General features: G+C 42.5%; 1 protein-coding gene across 1 annotated transcript in view; it reads right to left on the bottom strand.

Moving 5' to 3' along the window:
* Positions 1 to 23,202, bottom strand: part of sesn1 (sestrin 1) — a 74,916-nt gene that overhangs the window by 50,732 nt on the left and 982 nt on the right. The window contains exon 2 of the mRNA XM_086264279.1: positions 22,508 to 22,827. Within this exon, the coding sequence (XP_086120405.1) occupies positions 22,508 to 22,786 (279 nt within the window). The 5' untranslated portion in view covers positions 22,787 to 22,827. The remainder of the gene's footprint in view (positions 1 to 22,507; positions 22,828 to 23,202) is intronic.

Raw genomic sequence — 23,202 nt, 5'->3', positions numbered from 1 at the left:
TGAGTTTGTGACATCAAAGCCAGCATCTGGAAAAATTTAAAAAGAGAGGGATAACATTGATTACTGCCACAAATAAAACACCGGAGGGTTCAATGACCAGCTTCCAGAATATTACCTAACTGGTTTCTGCAAAACAACTCAGTAAAGATTCAAAAAAACAAACATCTTACTTGTGTGCTTCACAGTCCAAAGATATAAAAGTAGAGGCATTAGGTAAAACGTTATCAGGAAATTCCAAGACTGCTTTCTACAGGCTAAATATGTATGTGTGTGCATGAATGTGTGTTTGTGAATCACACAACACTCTGGCTGCAACTAAGTGTCCAATGAATCCCAGAGGTGTGATGGATGACAGCATGATGTAATTATATCTTGTTAATTTATGTCTTAGAACATGTAGTATCTAAATGAGGGTAAACAACTCCATCCATTTGAGTTGCACCTTTGTGCTGAAGTTTCCGTTCTATATTCAGACATGAAAAACACTGAACTGTTAGAGAGACACACACACACACACACACACAAAAAAAAAGGGGAACATCAGCATTTCCTCTTTGACATGTGAGTCTTAGTTAAGGCACAAGGCACGGGCATCTGAAATGACCAAATCAACATATATACAGAAACCACACTGGTCCCAAACAGAGCAGACACACACACACACACACACACACACACACACACACACACACACACACACACACACGTAGCTTCAAGTTTCACTTGTCACACACGCTCACACAAACACACAAACCCACAAAAGCAAAGCGATGGGCAGATACAGACAAGTGTGAGAGACAGACGGAGAGAGGAAGGGGTAGAGTGTGAAAAACATGCTGTCAATCTGCACTCACTGGCCAATTATAGACGGCCGTGTTTATAACAGAGCTGTATTTTTAGGTAATTTATGAACAATTCTTAAAAGTGTCACATTTCTTCACTTCGTCCACACCATCTTTCACACACAGCTTTCGGACGTCTCTGCTGTAGGGCTGGTATACTGATTTTTACTGAAAATTATAGATTGTAATTAGCTCAAAGGTGATGATGAATTTTAGCAAAGGGAAAATCGGACACCAGTGACATTTGTGTGAAAATGTGCAAAGACCTCAACAGCTGAGCTTCGAAATAAAGCTCGGAACTGGGCTTTTTGTGCATTCAAAATCAATATCTATCAATAATTATTCCATAACATAAAAAAATCTGGACAGACAAAACAGACAGCCACACAGACGTCGCCATGGACCCCCAGCACACACCATCTGATGACAAAATTATGTTGCTTACCACCGGCGAACACTAACAGACTCGCTGACAAGTAAAGGATAAGCAAAAGTTTTGCATCTCTATCAAACATAAATGTCATCAAGTTACTTAGCGACCCCCAAACAATGGACTACAATGACCTAATTTTAGACTTTATGTACCTATGATGCATTATAAAACCATTATATAATTTTTATGTCACAACAATAATTTCTCGTTTACATCCACAAAAGTCGATTTAGACGTGCCCAGCTAGCCACCTAGCAGCTGGCAAAAATTACAAATTTTCAGTATATAAACAACATCTAACACCCATATTTTTTTTCTTTGCTAACTGATAAATCTAATCATGCTGAGAAAACAGCACAAATAGGTCAAAATAACACTGAAACGTGTATGCACTAGTAAGGTTACACATACTGTTCTGCATTTGCTAAACAAATATATTGTTTACATGATTCATCGAATCTATTAAGAAGAAGAAAAAAAGGGAAGTGGACATAAACAGAGGGGCCAACATTGCTCAGAATGAAGTTGTTATCTTTAGTCAAAGGAACATCTTTAGGTTAAAGGAGATTTTGGGGATATGAACCAACCATATGACTACAACTTCCTTGTTCAGCATCTAATGTAAAAAAATGTATGTTGCAAATACAGATGCAATGATATACCAACCAATTGGACGATTTATAGTGCTCTTATCCTGGGCCGGTGACCTTCCTCCTGTATGAAAGATTACGAACCAGTCCATTTCATGCATAAACAATTTGCAAACAGCAGTGCTCATAGGACTTTCTTTAGGCATGTGAATGAAACATTTTGCTTTTTGCAAAAGCTGTTTAAACTGGAGCCTAATGATATACAGACTTTTTTCATGGCAACATATTTTGACCACTTTTGTTCAAGCACTGACACTCTTTTGTCTTGATGTTAACAAAAAACAAAAACAAAACAGCAACAGCAACAGCAACAACAACAACAACCCCACAATCACTGGAAAACACTAATTCTACTGAGTGCAGCAAACCCTGTCAAATCCTCGTTCAGTAAAAACTGTCTAATAACATTTGGCAAAGTCTAGAAGAGATGATTTATTTATTTCATCTCATTCATCTCAGACAACAGGAAACCAGAAGGCTTAGCCAGCATGAAGTCTTGGTCGGGTATGCTCTCGACTAGCTTATCTGAGAAGGACACCAATGCAAACGCTCTGCAGGTCCAGAACTGCAGATGTGTGAAGTGAAGAGGGTTTTTGAAACTGTTTAGTATACGCACCACGGAGCAATCATTCAAACAAATACAGTGCGTTTAATCCAGTAATGGAGTCTCCTTAAACATACATAATAATTCTAATTGTGTTAAAATACATATAATGGAGGATGTGGACTATTTTTATATTATGAAACACCTAAAATGTCTGTTTACTTAGAGGTGAAGATTAAGCTAACAATTAAATCTTCACTTTTGGGCCACTTGGGGTAAGCAGATGTACATTTACACAGTTTGTCATTGTAAGGGCAATAAGCTCATCATTTTAAGTAGCTTAGCTTTGTTCCTTATGCAGTTGAAAAAAAAAGAAATAAATTATTTGGTCAGCAAACATTAGAGTAAATGCATTCTCACAGCACAAATAAGTGTCCCCTAAAACCCTTCACATTAAACAAAAAAGTATCATTATCAGCCATCTTTGTCAAAAAGAAAACAAGCAGATGGAAAAAAAAAAACACATATCAACAACACTGTGACAAAAATTTCTCACTATCATTTAATCTGCTGAATGTGTGCGTGTGGGTGGCTGGTGTGGTGGATCGATATCATCACAGGCATTTTGACATAACGCCTCATTACGCTTTCAAAATTAGATGCTTTCTGCAACTTGAAACCATAAACACCCTTAAGGCTGCGGTTCTCAAGCTTTTTATGGCACACTTCAGAAACTGAAAGTTTGATCAGTTTGCTTTGTCACTTATTTACAGTTTCAGAAGTGTGTGATAAAGTGTGATTTTATTTAAATAAAAAGATCACTGAAAAGCATCAGCAAACACTCTCACCTGGTTCCACTCACTACCCACCTGCATCCCACAGTTTAAGACCCACAAAGCATGGTACTTTTAGTAGGTCATTTTCCAGACAAAAAGGAGTCGTGTATTTTAATTTCTTTATTTATATTTTTTCAATGTTATTATTGTTTGCTGTTATAATAGCAATTTTTGGTCTTGATGTTATGTTTAATGTTTTCTGTTTTTATATCAAACTGTTAGATGTAAGAATCTGCTGCATCCATATTATAAACTTTTACGCCGCGTTTCATGGAATACAGGATACAAGACTTAGCTGGCTGTTAGCCAGTTGGCTCATCTCTGAGGTAACCAGGCTTTTATGTTATTATGTTACTATTATATCAGGACCATTAATTAGTGGCAAGTGGCAAGTCATTTAGGTACAAGGTGTACCTTTGTTGTTGTGTGCTCAAGAAAAGTGTTATGGCATTATTATAAGTAGTTAGTGCGTACGGTTACTGTTGCTATAAGGTACATTTGAACATTTTTTTCCTAAAGCTAACCGAGCAGCTTTCAATGCCTAAACCAAACCAGTGAGTGAAAGTTATTAAAAAACAAAATGGAAAACACAGAAGTCCTAACAGGAACCTAACTGGAGTCTCGTGTTTAGCAAACCAGTCATTTTATTCAAAACATTCAGACACTGACACAGCTTCCACGTGCTCCTCAAAGTGATCACATCCCTAATCATTCACAGCTTGAAGTCTCGATAAAAGCAAAAAATAAATAAATTCTTAACTGCTCATCCAGCTGAAGGTTGCGAGGCGGGCTTGAGGCCCAGACATGTTGTCAGTCCACGGCGGGGCTAAAACACACTCACATTTACACCTTTGGCCAATTTTGAACGGCCAAACACGCACGTCTTTTGACTGTGGGAGGAAATGAAGGTATCTGAAAGAAACCCACACAGGAAGGCTCCAGCAGACTGTTAAGATTTAAACCCAAGACCTTCTCGATATGAGGCGACAGTGCTAACCACTGCAATCATTTTAAAACCCCCGTTTACCCCACCCTCTCACACCTGTCTAGCCATGGTATGCTGTAAGTAAACAGACTGAAAAAGGATATTAATTCCTTTACAACTAGAGATGGCCTCTCAGTTCTAATGTTGCCATTATTTTTTGAAGGTATTGTGGCAGTTTGGTGTGGTCGTGGTGTTAAATATTGTTGTTCCTCTCTGTTTTTTATGATGGTCCTGCTTCTAGATGAAGAAATCTGCTGCTTGCTCAATGCAGACTTTAACTGCATGTTTCTCTGGGCTTCATTGTTGAATAATGCAGTATATTATGGTTTATTAGAGTAGTGCAAGTGTTTCTCAAATGTTTTCTAGTATGCTGAAAAAAGTTTAAGCACCCCATCCCCCATTTTAAATCAATAATAACAATTAAAGCAGAGAATGAAGTTTACTTAAATAAAAAAGGTAAACTCAAGCACATCATGTGTATTCAGCTTAGTTTCACATGTTTTTACCCGGTTGTGCACACCCCAGAGTTTGAGAGGCACTAGACAGTATTTAGCTGCGTTGACCTGCTGGCTACTCTTTGAAGTCCATGTGCTGGACTAACCAGACTTTTGGAGCACTGTTGTACTGCTAAAGCAAGCTCACATCTCCAGGGGCTAAGTTAGTTTTATTTTGCCAAAGCCAGCATTTAAAATAAAGGTGTCCCTTTGCTGTTATGCCCTGAGAGTTCATTCCAATAGTGATATAGTATGAAAAGAACTAAACAAAACATAGTCCTAGTTTTCTTCCATATTTTTTAAAGGTATTTGTACACATCCCGCAGTTTGACAACCACCGCATGGCCAAAAAAGCAAATATTGGCAGACTTTATCCTGTAGCGGCACCTGTCCTATAACAAAATATCATGAGTTTTGATAATGTGGTGCATATTCCATAAATTGTACTTCTAAGTTTAAGCATGATGGAGCAAGACAATTAATTAGAAAATGACGATATAAAAACGTCTATCGTTTCATTTTACGCTATTGTTTGTTTCGTGGTGTCGCAAAATAAACTGTTTACGGCAATATTTTTTCATCGTTTTTATGGTCACTGTAGTGGCTATATTAATTTCTTAAAGTTCTCTCTTTCTCTTTTATTTGACATTACCACACTACGGACAGACAAGCGCCTGTTTTTATGCGTTGTGGTTAGCAACAACAACGGTAACACCATCGCGTGTCCGCTTGCTTATGTTCCACATAAAGCTTTCACAATAAAGCTCAAGACTTAAACCTTAGACTCAAACGTTAGAACAGGCTTTTCCCCGCAGCACGCCGTGTTATAAATACTCACAAAGAAAACGGCGGCCGTTACAACTTATGTCTAAAAATGTATAGTTTCATGCATCGGTTAAAACACTCGACTCCAGCTACATGACGCGCAGCTGGAAACACTCGCGCCAAACAGAGGTTTTGGCGCGAGATATGTGAAGACTTATCAAAGTGTCTGAAATGTAACATTCCAACTTCCCCCTTAATGTGTTTGTTGGGCAGCTTAGATAATGTCACTTCAGAAAAGAATATAGCCCATATGGTTTTCACTGCCCTATGCATAGCCAAGAAAACTGTCCTCATGAACTGGAAAAATAAAAATAATCTTAATTCTAACCAATATAGAAATTATCTATTAGATTACATTAGTCTTGATACAGCCTCTGCCACCACATCAGATCAATTGCTCTGGGCTCCTTTGATCAGCTCCATCACCTAGCGGGGGTGGGGGGTCATAGTTTGGTCCCGCCTTCACTGTTGTGATTGGTGTGGGGGTAGGGACAGGCTAAGGGCGTCGGGGGGTTCCCCGGAGGCATCTTCCTTGGGGGGCTCAACCCGGGGTAGCGGTCATGTCCGGTTGGGGGCTCTTTTGGCTCTCGGGTGACTGTTTCCTCATGGCTGCGTGCAGCAGGGTTAGGGGAGGGTCTGGGCTGACGGACGTGGGTTACTGACCTGGTAGCCTGTCTGCCCCTGGGTGGGTCCGGGATGGGCGTGAGGTTCTGGGGGCGCTCCGTCTCTGGGCCGGGGCCCTGGCCGGGCCTCGGGGCCTTGGGTCCTGGTTTGTGTGTTGCCGGGGTTGTGGGCGGGTGGGTGCATGGGGGCCCATCCCTGGCGCAGGGTGCCGCCGGTGCGTCGAGCCACCTGGGGGGCTCTTCAACTGGTGGGGGAGATTGTCACACCTTGCAGGAGCTTTCCTCTCCTCAGGAACTCTCTGCAGGAGGGGGAGATACAGGAGAGGTGGAGGAAGATCTCAGCCTGGGCGTCTATTGTCTCATGTAGTCTGGAAGATGAGTGGATGGTGGGGTGGGTGCAGTTTTCTCTGTGGTGGGGTTGGGTGGACTGTCCCGGGCTCTGTGGGGCCAGGGGGCGCTGCTGCGCTGGGCCCCGGTCTGGATGGGCCTGGGCCCCCTTTCCCTGGCGGGTCGCGGAGTATGGGAGTGCCTCGCTTCCTTCCCTCCCCATCTCCAGCTGCCTCCCTCTTCCCGCTCCACCACAACCACCCACACATGCAGGGCCTTGGAGTAGGGGTATGTCACCAGGGTGCAGAGGAGGCTACCCCCTACCCCCCCCCCCCCTCTCTGTCCCCTTCTGGCTGGGGGGACAGGTTTGGAGTCTTCTCTCACCCCCATTCTCTGCGGCCTGCTGGAGCGGGGGGGCTAGGAGGAGTTGGCCGTCCGACTGCGGCCTGGAGTGTGGGGCCTCCCTGCTGCTGCGGAGTCGGGGCGGTCTGCCTCTCCCCACCGCAGGGAAAAGGGTAACACCACCTGGGTCTGGGTGCAGTTCCCCCCCTCCAGGGGCAAGGGTACCTAGACCCGGTTTGTAGAGTACGCTTGGGGTGTGTGATCGTGTGTACAGCGTCTCTTTATGTCTGTCTCCACGTTGGTTGAGTGTGGAGTAAGTGCATATGAGAGCATGAGGGTGGGAATGGATGTTTGTGTCTGTGTGTGCCTGTATTTCTGTGTCTATATGTCAGGTTGGGTATCAGACGCCACCTCTCTGGGGACATCTCAGGCCCTCCAAGGTTTGGAGGCCTATCTCCACCCACCACCACTTCCCCTGCCAGTGGCGGACTCCCTCAGGTGTCGGTGCGTTGGTGGTTCTTTGTGTCTGGGGGTGGGCGTCCGGGTACACACCGGCTCACTCCTTGGCGGCCGCTTATCGGGGCCTGGAGCCTGGGGCTCGCTCGGGTCACTTTGGAGGTGGGGTGCCCCCGGCCTCTCGGCCTGGGGCTCGGTCACTCAGGCACAGCTGGCTGCCGGCGGAGCTCACGGGCGCGTCACTGCAACTCCCCCTGGCTTCTGCTCCGCGGCTGCTGAGTGAGCCCTCATCTGGGACTCTCCTCAGCTCTTACTGGGACAGTGGCGCGGCTGCCCCTCTGTTGGTCTTCCTTGGTCTCTTGTGTTCTGGGGGCCTCTGGATGTCTGGAGTTTTGATCTCCTCCATACCTGCTTCATACCCTGGAGGACAGGGCTGGGGCTCCCCCACACTCCCTAGCAGATCGTTACATGGAGAAACCTTTGGAATGCAAGCATGCTGATTCACACAGGTATGCACACAGGTGTACACACGGGTATTCACAGACGCGGACTACAGCTTTCTTGACTGCTGCCTCAAAGCACATTGTGCGCTGTCTATCTTGCGTGCTGCACAATATCGTTTATTATTTAGTATCTACTGATATCTACTGCTAGCTAGTTTATTGTGATGGTGCCGTTTTTTTTATTATGTTGCTCTTTGTTGTTTGCTTTCTCTTCTGTTTTTTTTTCTCCATACAGGTGACCCAGGTGTTTTGTTTTGTTTTGTTTGTTTTGTTTTTTTTCCCTTTCTTCCCCCCCTTCTCACCGTCTCTTCTCCCCTTTGGTTTTCTTTCTCTCCCTCTCTTTCTTTCATTCTTTCTCCCTGTCCTATCACCCAGTCATGTCTGTCCCGTTTGTAGCAACTGAAAATAAAATAAATTCATAATTATAATAAAGGTCAATCAAATGGACCAATATGGCAAGGCAACAATTCTGATGGCTAAAGATCCAAACGGGACACACACAAAAAAAAAAGAAAAAAGGAAACACTTACCGCAAGTCGAGCTGCCCGAGATTCACAGAATTTACAGAAAATGTTAAATTTTTATGATTTATATCGTTATCGAGACGATAGAATTCTTATATAGGGATATGAGATTTTGGTCATATCGCACAGCCCTAAGTGCAAGCGAAAGTGGCCATCATTAGACTGAAAAAAGTAAATAAATAAGTACCTAAACCTATCAGAGAGAGACAGAAAAAACTTTAGCAGTGGTCAAACCAACAATCTGATGCATTCTTCAAAAGAATGAATGCACTGGGCAGCTCAGCAACACCAAAAGGTCTGAAAAACCACAGAAGACAACTAAAGTGCTTGATGACAGACTTATTTCCATGGTTTAGAAAAACAATTCCACAACATGGTTTCATAAGACCGTCTACAATCATGAGACGCCTTCATGAATGGAAATATAGAGGGTCTACCAACAAGGTGCAAACCGCTTTTTAAAATCAACAACAGGAAGCCTAGAAAACATCTAAGACAGCCTGCACAGTTCAGAAAATAATTCTTTGGACACATGAAAACAAAATAAACTTCTACCAGAATGATGAGAAAAGAAACCACTCACAATCTGAAGCATACTACATCAGCTGTCAAACATAGTGCAGGCAATGTTATGGTGTGGGCATGTAGGACTACAAAGGAATTGGGCCACTGGTGTTGACTGATGATCTGACTGTTGATTGAAGTAGCCGGACGGATTGGGAAGTGTACAGAGCTAAACTTTCTGCTCAGGTTCAAACGCAGACAGTGCTTCACAGTGCAAATGGCTAAAAACCATAAAGAAACTGCAAAAGCAATCCAAGAGTTTCTCACGCCAAAGAAATGTGATATTCTTCAGCAGCGATGTCAGTCACCTGATCTTAACAGACACCTGCATGCTTTCCCAATACAGAACACAAAAAGGTGGATGCAGGGAGATCCAAAGACAAGCAGCACTGAAAGTGGCTGCAGTAAACCCCTAGCAGAGCACCTCAAAGGAGAAAACACAACATTTGGTTATCTTCATGTGTTCTAGACTCTAGGCAAAGGACATTTAGCCAAGTATTTAAGACAATTCTCATATTATCATATTATATAATTAACTTTGAATGTCTGAAAATGTGGGATTATGTACATAAATGGCTGTGCTCATGCAAAATTTTTGATTAACCCCTCAAATTAAAGCTGAAATTGAAACTGCTTTATTCAAAATTCACTGTGACGATGTACTGAGGCAAAACTGCTGTCTCCACACATATGAGCACATGTTTAAATGCACCTATAGCATCAAAATCCTAGTTGACTTCCTTAAGATTTCTGAAACATTTGACCTCTGACCCATCCAATATTTAAACTCGCACTAGATTTTTAGGATATGCGCCTAAGGTATTAATTTGAAAATTCTACGCCACCTTGCTCTTGAGTTTTTATGTTCACAAAGTTGAGAGTCCACGACACCCACCTGGACACCCAGCCGCTCGCCCGGTACGGTGACGACAATACTCCGTCAGCCTTTTACAGCTGAGGGGTAAAAGCCAAAAAAACCCTCCAACGTGAAGGTACATAATTAGATTTAGGCCAAACATACAAAGTGTGTTTTCTACCCTAAGTAAACACTATGATGCAAACCCACTCAAGCAGCTATTGCAAACACTACTTGTCAATCACTGATGGAGACTCGCTCTCAGTCTGCTGTTTTACCACACACATTCAAACTTTGGAGCATAAGAGCTGAGGTCAGAGGTGAATGACTGTGGGAATGTGGAGATCCTGTAGTGTGAAACTGTCACCATGCTGACAAACTGGCCAGTAACATAAACAAGGACATATACATCAGCCTGGGTCAATACCCCCGAGAAGAGAGCACAATACCCTCCAGCCCTGTAACAGGGCAGCCCTTAGCGGCTGGAAACACAGTGAGACAGACCAAGGCAAGTGTAGTGGAACAAAGTATTTATTTGCTATATGGCTCTCCTTAAAACAATTAACTTGTCGAGCTTCTTCACAGCACAAAAATCCATCCTCTAATGACAACTGGCAGCCTTAAATATGTTCAGCTGTCACAGACTTAACCATTATTCCACTCTCAGGTAAATTCTTAAATCCCAACCTTCCACCACCGTATACAATATATCAATAAGAATAAATAAATACATAAATACATTTTCACATTTACATATTAATAAATATTTCACACTTAATGTTACACCAAACCCAATATTATAAAAACCCAGAAACCCAAGCACAAAAAGATTCACCACACTCTCTTTACCAATGGTCTCTCCCGGAACCTTTAAATGGTGTCTGGACCCCCGGGGAAACATTTGCCCAAACACCTTGAAGAGGACACAGGCAAGAAAGGTGAGTAATCATTAACTTACAAACACTTATTTGCAACACTTTTCCCTAGATTTCACACACACATTTGCATTAGTTTTCCTTATTGGTAAACCTTAATCACAATCTCAATCACCATTCTTCTCTCCTGACAGACAACCACCACATTCCTTGACGAGGAGCAGCTGTGCAGGATCTGAAATAAGGCTACCAACTGATTTTAAAATTCCCAATAAATAGACAATAAATATTTAAACTTCTTGTGTGCAAATCCATGCTTAAAGTGCAAAGCTACATAAAGTGCTTGATAAGGTGCTTTTAATAAAGTGAAAGGTGTGCTCTAAAGTGCTATACAGACAATACAATATAAATAAATGCAGTAAGGGAGTCCTCTTCCTTACAAGCCCTACACATTGGGCCTGAAACAATACCACTGAGGCTAAAACAACAGCACAGCCAATCCTGAGCCAACATGGCAGTGGTTAAAGCTTGAAGCAACACCACTGCTCGGTGAGCAACACCACACAATGACTCCAATGGGAAATGATCCATCAGGTGCTGACACAGCTAACTTCATATTTCAAAAAGTGAGGTACTTGCAAGATCGGGTGACGTGCACATGGGTGAACAAGCCTTTGTGTGCATTATTTATGGTTGTGTTAATGTGTTGCCTGTTTCCTTCAAGCCTTAATGTAGTACTATACATCTGAGATGGTAGTGGCACAGTTCTGATTGAGCTGCTCTTGAAGAAAAAAGGGAAGAAAAAAAAATAGCCACTCATTTTACATTTGGCCCCATTTATTCTGACACACCCAGATGGCCTAAAATCTCAAATACTTTTTTAGAGAAGTCATTTTAAAGTTTGTTAAGCTGAAGTTTCTTCGGACTGTACAAATAACACACTGGAACCAACATATCTTCAATTCAGTGTTCAAATTTTCACATTTTAGAGGATATGGCTGGTAAATGTTGAGATTTTTGCATGATAGATTACTTCATCAGAAAAGATTACAAGAAATTTGTGCCACTTTAGTGGTTGTGCAAGGTTTTCTGGTGTAAGCAGGAACAAGTGTGCCTAATATTTTCTGTATTCCAGCTGACTAAGCCGGGCGCTTAGCCTGTGTGGTTTGTATCCTAATAGGGGCCACCTCAGACCGAGGTCTGGACCTCAGCCACTGGGCTATTCATGCTTCGTGACCTGCTCTGCAGATGACTCAAAATCCTGCATGCTCCCTGCTATAAAACTCTCTAGACATGTAAACACAGACACATGTTCAAAAGGCAGACAGAACACATATAGACGAACATAAACAATAGAAAATGTCACACACAAACAACCTCACATGAAGGCCCAGTGACCAGGACAAAAGGAAAAAATTAAAATCATGTGCAGCATCGCATGCGTTCAACCCAGCACATGGAAAATTCCCATCAAGCAACATGAGATGAGAGCAAAAGGCCAAAAACCTTGTACAGAGCACCCCCCTGTGACTAAACACAGGAACTACATCTACTTCAACCCCTCAGTATGCTGCATGAAGAACCACTCCACAGCCTGTCCTGTCTGAGGAAAAGGACGAACATTGAAGAGCAAGAGTGTGAGGGATAAAAGGCCCGTATTGCATACAGCCACACTGTGCAGCACGCATTATATTTGATGTATGCACAGCATAAGATGACAACACCTCCTGAAATGTATGCTACGTATGAGACATTGGTACAATTCCTCATGTTGGCTGCACCCTCCTTGTTGTGGTCACGATAACATCTGGAGGAAATGGTATACAAAGAGGTTTCTGCTGCCGCACAGCAACACGACGTCCTCCTTTGCTGGAATTCCAAACATTTTGTTTTGAACGGTATATAAGAAGGGAGTAGCTTCGGGGTCTGTAGAGAGAAGCCGATGCAGTGGCTTAAACAAGCGTTCTTTTTAAAAGCCACCAAGGGGTCAAGCTGTGGTTACGAAAAGACTTCTGGTGCCTTAGAAATCTATGGGAAAATGGTCCTCGGACTTGACCTCTCTAAATACTTTCCTGCTGAGTTTATGTGTCAGTTAGTCATTTTGTAATTTTGTGTTTTTATGTTTTTAAGTTCAGATAGAAGGATTATCCAGGGTATGCTCATTTTCTCATGAGTTAAGGAATTGTAATTGACAAGTTGTTTCACTGTCAGTACCCCTCACTTCTCACATCGGCTATACAAAAACACCAACATGGCAAAGACAGAAATACTTCAAAACATCTTCACAAACCAACGGGTAGCATCTATGTCTTTCTTTTATACCTACGTCCATCTTTTATACTATGAAATATGATATTTGTAGGTAAAACCAATGTTGTTGCTAGCACTGCACCACACAGATTCAAAAGTGGGCACTCTCACTGGATTCATAGCCTAAAATTTGGAGGTGTTCATTTTCATTCCCACCATTTCACACTTGGCATACCTGAGATCCAGGAGGAACACTGAAAGATAATTTCCTAAATTCCCCATACTGTCAAAATTATGCCCTAGGATATTGGACAACAACAACACCTACGCCAGAATGCTGTTTATAGACTTCAGTTCAGCATTCAATACAATCCACCCCTCACAACTCATCAAGAAACTGACAGACCTGGGCATCAGTTCCCTCATCTGCAAATGGTTACTGGACTTCCTGACCAACCGCCCCCAACATGTCCGGCTGGATAACCACTGCTCATCTACCATCACAATGAACACCGGTGTACCACAAGGCTGTGTGATGAGCCCTTTCCTCTACTCCCTCTTCACCCACGACTGCAGACCTGCTGATGGTTCCAACACCATCATTAAGTTTGCAGATGACACCACGGTGATTGGCCTCATCAGTGACAACGATGAGGCCGCCTACAGGGAGGAAGTGGATCGTCTGGCTGAGTGGTGCGACACAAACAACCTGCTGCTTAACACCGAGAAGACCAAGGAGCTCATCGTGGACTACAGGAGGAATGCTGACCCACATCCACCCATCCACATTAAGGGGACGGCTGTGGAGCGTGTGAGCAACTTCAAGTTCCTGGGAGTCCACATCTCCGAGGATCTCACCTGGACGACCAACTGCTCCAAGCTGGTCAAGAAGGCTCATCAGCGCCTCTTCTTCTTGAGGACTCTGAGGAAGAACCACCTGTCCTCAGACATCCTGGTGAACTTCTATCGTTGCACCATCGAGAGCATCCTGACCAACTGTATAACAGTCTGGTACGGGAACTGCTCTGCCTCGGACCGGAAGGCGTTGCAGAGGGTCGTGAAAACTGCCCAGCGCATCGCCGGAGCACCACTTCCTGCCATAAAAGACATCTACAGGAAGCGGTGTCTGAAAAGGGCTGGGAAAATCATCAAAGACCCCAGTCACCCATCACATGGACTCTTCACCCTCCTGCCCTCTGGGAGGCGCTACAGGAGCCTCCGGACTAAGACCACCAGGTACCGGAACAGCTTCTTCCCCACAGCTGTCAGACTCCTGAACTCTGCCTCCTGACATCTGACCCACGTTAACATATGGACTGAACATACACACACCCACAATGGACAACTGTACCCTCAAACACACAATAATAACATGGACTGAACCACCACTCACAACCACCAGCACTTTATATAGCCTCTGTAGAAACTATCTACACCCTCACTTATCTTAACTGCACTACTGTATAGCTCTGTGTAAATAATCATTCTGTACATTCGATAATCTTTAATTCTACAACTGTTTACAACTTCCATAGTTCCCATTTCTGTATAGCTGTATATCCCAGATTCTGTAAAGTTATTTATTTCATATTCTGTATAGTTTTTCATATTTATATCCTGTTCATAGCCTGTACATAGCTTGTACTCACTACAGCCTGTACATACTTATAGTTATAGCATATTCACAACATACTTCATACCGTGTACATTATAACATACCATAATAGACCCATTTCTGTAATATACTTACATATCTATACTATTGCTAATATATATTGTAATATATCTATATCACTAAAGCACTTCTGGATGGATGCAAACTGCATTTCGTTGCCCTGTACCTGTGCAATGACAATAAAGTTGAATTCTATTCTATTCTATTTACAACAATAACCAAAGATTTCATCATGATCCTTTCCTCAATGAAAAAAAAACAAAAAAAACAAACAAACAGTGTATACCAGGGGTGTCCAGTTCTCGAGAGCTACTGTCCTGCAGGTTTTAGATGCATCCTTATTCCAACACACCTGAATCAAATGAATGGCTGTTACCGGGCCTTTGCCAAACTTGATGGCCTGCTGAAAAGGTAATCCAACCATCTGATTCAGCCGTGTTGGAGTAGGGATGCATCTAAAAGCTGCAGGAAAGTAGCTCTCGGGGACTGGAGTTGGACACCCCTGGTGTATACCAACATAACAGACAGGTAGACAGGAAAGAACTCAGTTTTCCTCCTCATGTACACACTGCTGTAACTATTTTTGAACTATGAATGTAACGATTACTTCAACAATGGCTCTCTCTCATTTAAGTGTTCAGTAAGCCATTAAGTGACGTTGACGCTTGAACAATAAAAGACCAATCAAACTGAAGCAGCTAAGCACAATTCAGCTGCTGTTCCTTTTATTATTCACACCTGTTTTGACATGTCAAATGCCATCAGTGAAAAAAACAGGTTGCCAAAGGGTAAAGCTGTCAGATTACAGGCTAAATATATCTTTTTCACAGCGGCCACGTTGACATGTTAGGGAAAGCGCAATAATGTCATTAAAGATAACCTTTTAATACCCCTGTAAACTATTTCAGTGCGGCAACATACATGACACGAGGGGCCTGGGAAGAATTTGTATCATTTATATGATCAGTCACATCTGTGCTTTTCATGCTGTGATAAGTCTGCTGCTAAAATGGGTCTGCCCCTGTGGATGAATCTGTTTAAGACAGGTGTTGCTAAGCTGTGAAATGACTGCAATTTCCATCTTTCACACCTAGAATGAATTCACAGTTGTGCAAGCTTCAATTTTCTACTGGCAACATTATACCAACAGCAAGGATGACTGAACTCATATTTATGGCACAAGTGCCTTTGGTAGTCTCACAAGCCTGAGGTCGAAACAAGACTTGAAGGTATGAAAACATGGACATAATGAGTTTACACACAGAGTTGGTTGGATGTGCTGTTAAGCTGTTTTATTCATATGATTTCTAAGTGTACTTCTCCCCTTCAAGAAGTTCAACATCACCATCCACCATCTGCTCCTCCCAGTCCTGAGGTGTATGGGCAAGTCAAACTGTGCTTTCAATAAATGCCTGATCAGACAAGCCAGAGAGCAAAATTATCATTTATTTGGGGCTTTAGGTTAATTTGGGGTCATGGAAACATAATCCACAAAAGGGTCTGGATCTGGACTCTGTCAGGAAATACTCAGGTCTTGAGCCAGGTTTGAGAGTAAAGTGGTTTGCAGTTGTGGGGTGCTAGTAGTTTTCCACTGTTTTCAAACTGAATACAGAGAATGACAGCATTTGTCCCACCTCCTCTTTTGGTTTGGTTTCACCCCCTTCTCCTCTCTTCTCCACACATTAAAACTCATTGCTTTATTGCTGTCCTTTTATTCCCCCTCTCGCCATCTCTTTTTGACCTTCAGTGCGCTGCAATCATAATGTGGCAGAGTCTCTTTTCTATTTCCATTCCCTCTCCCTCGCTTTCTCCCCTTCAGCTCCTGAATACCACGTCCAGAAATAATTGCAGACGAGCAAGTACCCCCCACCCCCAAGTAGCGGTGCCAACTAACCCATCCCATCATTGCACCTCATGCCACTGGTACCATGACGACTGCTTATGCTGTGCAAATGCCTGAAGACAACACCAACACACCCCTCCCTCTTTGACAGGACAATACAGCCTTTGCATGTTTTAGCAGAAGTTTAAACTCTATCTAGAACAAATGAAAGAAGAAGAAAAAATCCCCCTTATTCTACAGGAAAGCATTTCCACACATCCACTAATGTATGCTAAAACAGGAAAATTATCATCTACAACAGGATTGACAGTGACCTAGTTGCACATTTCCCACATGCCCCCCCCCCCCCCTCTCTAAGTCTTCCTGAGTGTGCTGCCGGCAGCATGCTGTACTGGCTGAAAGTGGGGGTCTGTCTGTGCTGTAGGATCAAAGTGGGAGCTTGTGTGTTTGTTAAAAATGGCTTTTAATATCCTGGCAAGAAAGAGAAAAGGGAGGGGAAGGCATCTTCAAACTGTGTAAAAATCCCTTCTGGTAAATATCCCTCATCACTTTATCTGCACAGCATCATTTTAGGGTTCCCAGTTTGCACATCAACTATTTATAAATGAAAGCCAATATAGTGGTAGCATTCATTATTACATTGTACTCTGCAGACATTTGTGGTACAAGATTTCACATTAGGATGCATTAACAGAACTATTGGACCAACGCTGATGCCAGTGTTTAAAATAACAACTCGGCCAATAAGCCATGTCGCAGTACAAGCAATGAGCAATTCATGCAGGTAACTAAAAGCAGTCAGTGATGATATTTAGGTCTACAATAGGAGCGTCAAGGCATCAAGGCAGGAGCTATGTCATTGTGCTATTATCACTATCATCATCTCAAAACTTGAAGACAAAGGGCCTTTAGTGCCATAAAGCTTCATCTAGCTCAGTAAGACACCCCATAGAGAGAATTCACACCCAGCTCCTATCACTGCTCTGTCCCACTGCTCTGCCCAGCTGGCAGACAGCTGTAAATCCACAGCTTTATTTCTCTATTGCGTCCTCCATATCCATGGTGCATTTCACTGTACAGTTACTGTGCCAAAGGTCACTGCCTGCTTCTACGGCTGCTCCTTTCTCCCCCCCCTCTCACCATACACTTTGTTTGCCCTGGTTCAACCACAGAGTGCCCATAATCCACCAGATCTGACCAGAATACAAGGCCCTCTCATCATTGGTCCTCACTATCTATATTTACACAGCAAGCAGAGGTAGCAGACAGACACAGACTCCAGGCATTCACAATCAAACTCATGCACACACAGTACATTAACTAACACAAAAAAAACAGCACAGTATACGCACAGTCATGCACAGACTTATAAAACAGATCAGTGCAAACCTTTCTGTCACTGTGACTGCAATGAAAAAGCATTAAACAATTCTCTGAACTTCTGCCACATTTTACAAGTGGACTCTGACCCTGCCTTCTCAGAAAAGCCGTACTGCATCTGTCCACACACCTGTCTGTCAAGGTTGACAAGTAACGTTTGTTTATATAGCCTCACCAAATGAATTCCACCATTGAGAGAGGCTTACACAGACAACATGTCTTCTGAAAACAAGCCTAACCCACAATTAAAAATAAATAAAATTATGTAACACAGGCTCGGAGAAATCAGTCAGAGATCAACCTACCATGCAACTTCAAAGTTTAACTCTTAGGAAAGTCACGATGTAGGTGCTAGATCTGCATATACTTGACAATTACGATTGCTTATTCGTATCAAGTTCAAGAGCTATGCTTAGATGAATAAATCAATCCTAAAGAGATAATTAAATATTTACCGTCATCTCCAAGAGACACTCCATATGTTCTGCATTAGTTTAGGAGGAGGCCAGTTCCAGGAAGCCATTTTAATCACACATATGTGTTTATTAGAGAGACTGCTTAGTTAGTCCTAATGACCATTATTAGCTTAAATAAGTATGTGAAAACACTCAGGAGCTTAAAACATCTAATGCCTCTGTGTTCCTCAGAAAAACAGACTGCATTTCTTTTTTATGAAAAAAGCCCCCCCCCCCCACCCCAAAAAAAAAAAACATGACTCTGTCATAACAGATGAATAGAAGGAAAGTTTCTTAGATTAAATATCTCCTAGGGTGTTTAAAAGACTGCAACTATAGCGATTTGCACATTCAAAATAAAAGAAAGAAAGTTGGTTGTAGAACAAGGTGTGATACTAACAGACTAAGGTGCAGGACTCTTACAATGACTATTAACCACACATTTCAGGTCTGATGTGCAGTGACAGCTGAACACATAAGAACCAGACTGACTTGGGTTCAAAGAGACACATTCTTCACTTCATCCGCTGATTTACTCCATCTTTTAATTCTCGCACGGTGCAGGTTGTGTCGTTAAATCTGAGAGGCACAGGCCTAAATTACAAGAACAGGTTGATCTTTTGAGACTAGCTCTTAATTCAAGTAGGGGTAAAGGGCTAACACAATGGTGTAACTGCAAAGCACAGAAAGAAAAAAAAAACAACTTTCCGTCTCTGTTCAGCCATCCAAGACTGGGTTCCTTTCATCCAGTTTGGGGACATGATGACCAGAGAAAGAGAGAGAGTCGGCCAACAGAGTCTGCCCACCCCTTTGACAGACTCAGAATACACACTTACTATCGTTTCTCTTTAATTCTGAGCATGTGTGTGTTTGGTAGCATACCCATCTTTACTTTGGGGTTCCCATAAAAATGAAATCAATAAAGCTCAGCAGCCGAATGCCAAGTCAAAGGCCCCAGAAGACCACGCTGCAGAATTGTTTTGGTAAGCGATTTTGACTCACAATTACCCAGAAGACCCTCGCAAGGGAACCCGACCCCTCCCTGTACGCATATCACCCTATTTTTGCCAACAAACCTGTGACCCCTGAATACTAGACCAACATCATAGCTCAAATGTTTAAGCCTGCAAGTCAGTTCGCCTGCAGAGTCAGGAAGAACAAACACCAAGTGGGATTGCATTAAAAAAAAAGAAAGTGAGGCAAAGTTAGAGACCAAAAAAAAGGTCTTTTTATTTGCTACATGGGTTCCTCAACAATTAGTGGAAGGTCTGATACCAGGATTAAAACAGAAGAAAATGCCCTTGTCCATTACTAGAGTATAACTTCTCCAGTACACTTCTTATCTATGTGCACAGGTATGAGCAAAAGAATTGTGCCAACACACAATATTTTTTCCCTTCTTCTTAGGCATTATTGCAATTATTTTTATCATAATTTTTCATGCTACATCTACAGACAAGAGCACATATCATCCTTTGAATAATATCACCGGAGTTACTTTCACGGTTGATAAATGCTCAGGAAAGATGTGCTCATTATGGCAACAAACAAGCAGAAAATTGCTCCAACCCACAGCTATGTGACCCATGTGGGTTTTAGAGTACATTATTCTCACTAAGCAGGATGCCTTCCTCCTCTAGAGGACACGAGGAAAAGACTGTCTGTGCTTTCAAAGATTTTGTCTTTAATCAGCGGATCTGCTGGAATTAAAGGCTGTCTGAGTGTCAGGAGGGATCTCCCACCATGGGACCAGAGCTACATCAGCTAACTGTGGGCTCATAAATGCAACCTTTGGCAAGCTGTGCCCAAATGCAGCTTAGCATAATTCAGAAATACCAGACAGCGCGTACCGTGGTAGACAGCTAAACCCGCAAAGCAGCTTTCTCCCGTTCTCATCTCTGCCTGTCCCTCGCCTCCATCTTCAAAAAACACTTCCGCACAAACAGGAACTAAAGCCACGGCCAAACACCCCATTTCCTCAGAATAACAACATGTCAGGCCATCCAAAGCTACTGGGGTTAGTGTTTGTTTGTTATTACAGGACTCATTAAGTGGAACAGGCCACAGCAAACACAAGGGTAGACCCAGGATAAGTGTAATATTTCATTCTCTATAGCTAATAGTGGCAAAACAAAATAAACCCAGCACAATATTTATTATAAATATACATGTATTACAGATACAGTCACCAACTTTTTTATTAAGTACACCTAAAAAGTACTGGACTGGACCTCTTTTTGCCTTCAGAACTACATAAATTCTGCATAAATTCAACAAAGTGCTGGAAACGTTCCTCAGAGATTCTGCCCAATGTTGACACGATTGCATCACACAATTGCTGCAGATTTGCTGGCTGCACATCCATGATGCGAATCTCTTGTTCTAGCACATCCCCCTAGAACTGTGGAAGCCATTAGAGTACAGCGAACTCATTGTCATGTCCAAGAAACCAGTCTGAGATGACTTGACATGGCGTGTTATCCTGCTGGAACCAGCCATCAGAAGATGGGTATACTGTAGTCATAAAGAGATGGACATGGTCAAAAACAATGTTCAGGTAAGCTGTGGTGTTTAAAGGATATTCAGTTGGGACTAAACTGTGCCAAGAATGTATCCCCAACTCTATCACACCACCACCAGCATGAACCATTGATACAAGACAGGATGGATCCATTCTTTCATGTCGTCTATGCTAAATTCGGACCCGGCCATCCAAATGTTGGAACGGAAATGGACACTCATAAAACGAGGCAAACTTTTTCCAATCTTCTATCATCCAATTTTGATGAGCCTGTGTGGTAATTGTAACCACATTTTCTTCCTATTAGCAAACAGTAATGCAAACTTGTCTGCTCTTCTGCTGCTCCACACCTTGGTTATAACAAGTGATTACTTCAGTTGTTCCCTTCCTATCAGCTAAAAGCATTCTGGCAATTCTCCTCTGAGCTCTGAGAGAAGTGCCTCACACTCGATATTCTCTCTTTTTAAGACCATTGTCTTTAAACCTCAGGGATTATTGTGTGGAAAAAAATAAAAAAATAAAAAAATCCCAGTCCATCATAAGTTCCTGAAATACTCAGGCCAGCCTGGGCCTCGATCAAAGTCACTTAAATCACTTTTATTCCCCATTCTAATGCTCAGTCAGTAAATGTTCTTTGTATTTGATGTATTTCAATGTGAAATAGTTTTCAGTCATACTCGTTATATCATTTTGCTCTTAGTAGGCATCTGAAACTATCTGTTCACTTATATTTAGATTAAATTTCTTTCTACCTTGTACTGTGTACATTTTTCTTCTACTGTTTCAAGTTTTTTTAATGGCTGCATCAATTTATTTTATTCCCACTCTATCCCTTTTGCTACCATATACCACATGTAAATTTCCCAACTGTGTGTCTAATAAATCTTATTAAATTTTATCTATATTTCTCCTGTTAACTTTAAGGACCCCCCCCCCCCCCCCCCCCCCCCCCACCATCCACCATTGCGCATTTCTCCCACAGATTTTTGTTTTCAGGATTCACTGAGTACCATGTATCCATGTCCAAGTCTGACAGCTTCAATATAATATTTTTTTTCTCAATTCACTGCCACCTGCTACACAACAATGACCAGGATATTTATTTAAAAATCAACACAGGCAGACTTAACGGACTTGAAAAGAAAAAGAAAAAAAAAGCCAAAGTGAAAACAAAAATGCTGTGTCACACTGTGTTTTGTTAATAATGGAGAGCATTACTTATTTTCAGTAAATACGTCTTAACTCTCTGAGAAAGCCCACATACAGCATGTGCAGTGTCAATATTTTTATTGGAAGATCTCAGTGTGTGTAAGCCATGAGCCAAAGAAATTTGTTTTCAAATTCTGCAATAAAAAAAACTTAAATCTTATGTCTAGCTTTAATGCTAAAGACAAATCTTAATCAACCAGTGATTATCTGTTTAGTTTAAATCTCACCGTAAAAATGATTGGCAGCGTGTTGAAAGGTTAGGACAGCTATATTTTTGTGTATCATTGTGTGACTGACTGTAATCCCTTTGACAAACCATGCAGCGGTCACACTGAGCTTTTTACTAAACCACAGTGTTTGCAATGCTTATGAAGAGGTGAAGAGAGGGAGATGGCTGCAGATCAATACAATAAACACTGGCTCTAGAGGACATATCACAGTCGGGTGCAGCGTAATGCAACACAGTTCCCCATCATAAAACCGCGACTCTCTTACCTGGATGTTTCGCAGAAGCTGAGAGCAACGCTCCCTGACATCTTCAAAGGGACACCGTCTGGAGAGCATAAGGACATGGGCCAGGATATCATTCAGATCGTTGCCTGGAGGACTCCCTGAAGCCAGGGACAGAGGGGCCACCGGCGGTATGGGCCCAATGGTTTCCACTTTCCGCATGACCTCCTGGCAGATGTTCTCTATCGCATCAGCTCTGGAGCTGGGATCCCGGCTCCCCAGCCTGTCCCATCTCCCCACAGACTCCTGGTCCTGCACCTCCATCAGTTTATGCGGGCCTACCGTTTGTGCTGTCTCACAAAAGGCTACGAATAAACAGGACAGGAAAGGCTTGCATCACCTTTTTGTTAATGCAAGTGCATTATGCTTTTAGATGTAGCATCAGAGAAATTTGACTCCAACTAATAACATGAACCACTTATAAAAGACACAGATATATCACCCTATATCTCATGAATTCATTTGCCATAATTTGGATATTACAGCTAATGGACTTTTGGCTTTTGGCAGGGGGGGGGGGGGGGAGTAGGGAAAGAAAGAGAGGGTGAGTGACACACAGCATCAAACTGAAGCCACTGTTGTAAGGACTATGGCCCTCGGTTCATGGGTCCCCTGCTCTACCAGGGAAAACAAAAATGTCTCTCTCAGCACCAGGGAAGAGCAATAGAAGTACATCTTCC

Source organism: Aulonocara sp. 'chitande type north' Nkhata Bay, linkage group LG15 (genome assembly GCF_057382095.1).
Source record: "Aulonocara sp. 'chitande type north' Nkhata Bay isolate Kocher_YH1m ecotype deep benthic linkage group LG15, A_spYH_male_GT1.1, whole genome shotgun sequence".
In the NCBI taxonomy this organism is placed as follows: Eukaryota; Metazoa; Chordata; class Actinopteri; order Cichliformes; family Cichlidae; genus Aulonocara; species Aulonocara sp. 'chitande type north' Nkhata Bay.
This window is presented reverse-complemented; position numbering and strand designations above follow the sequence as displayed.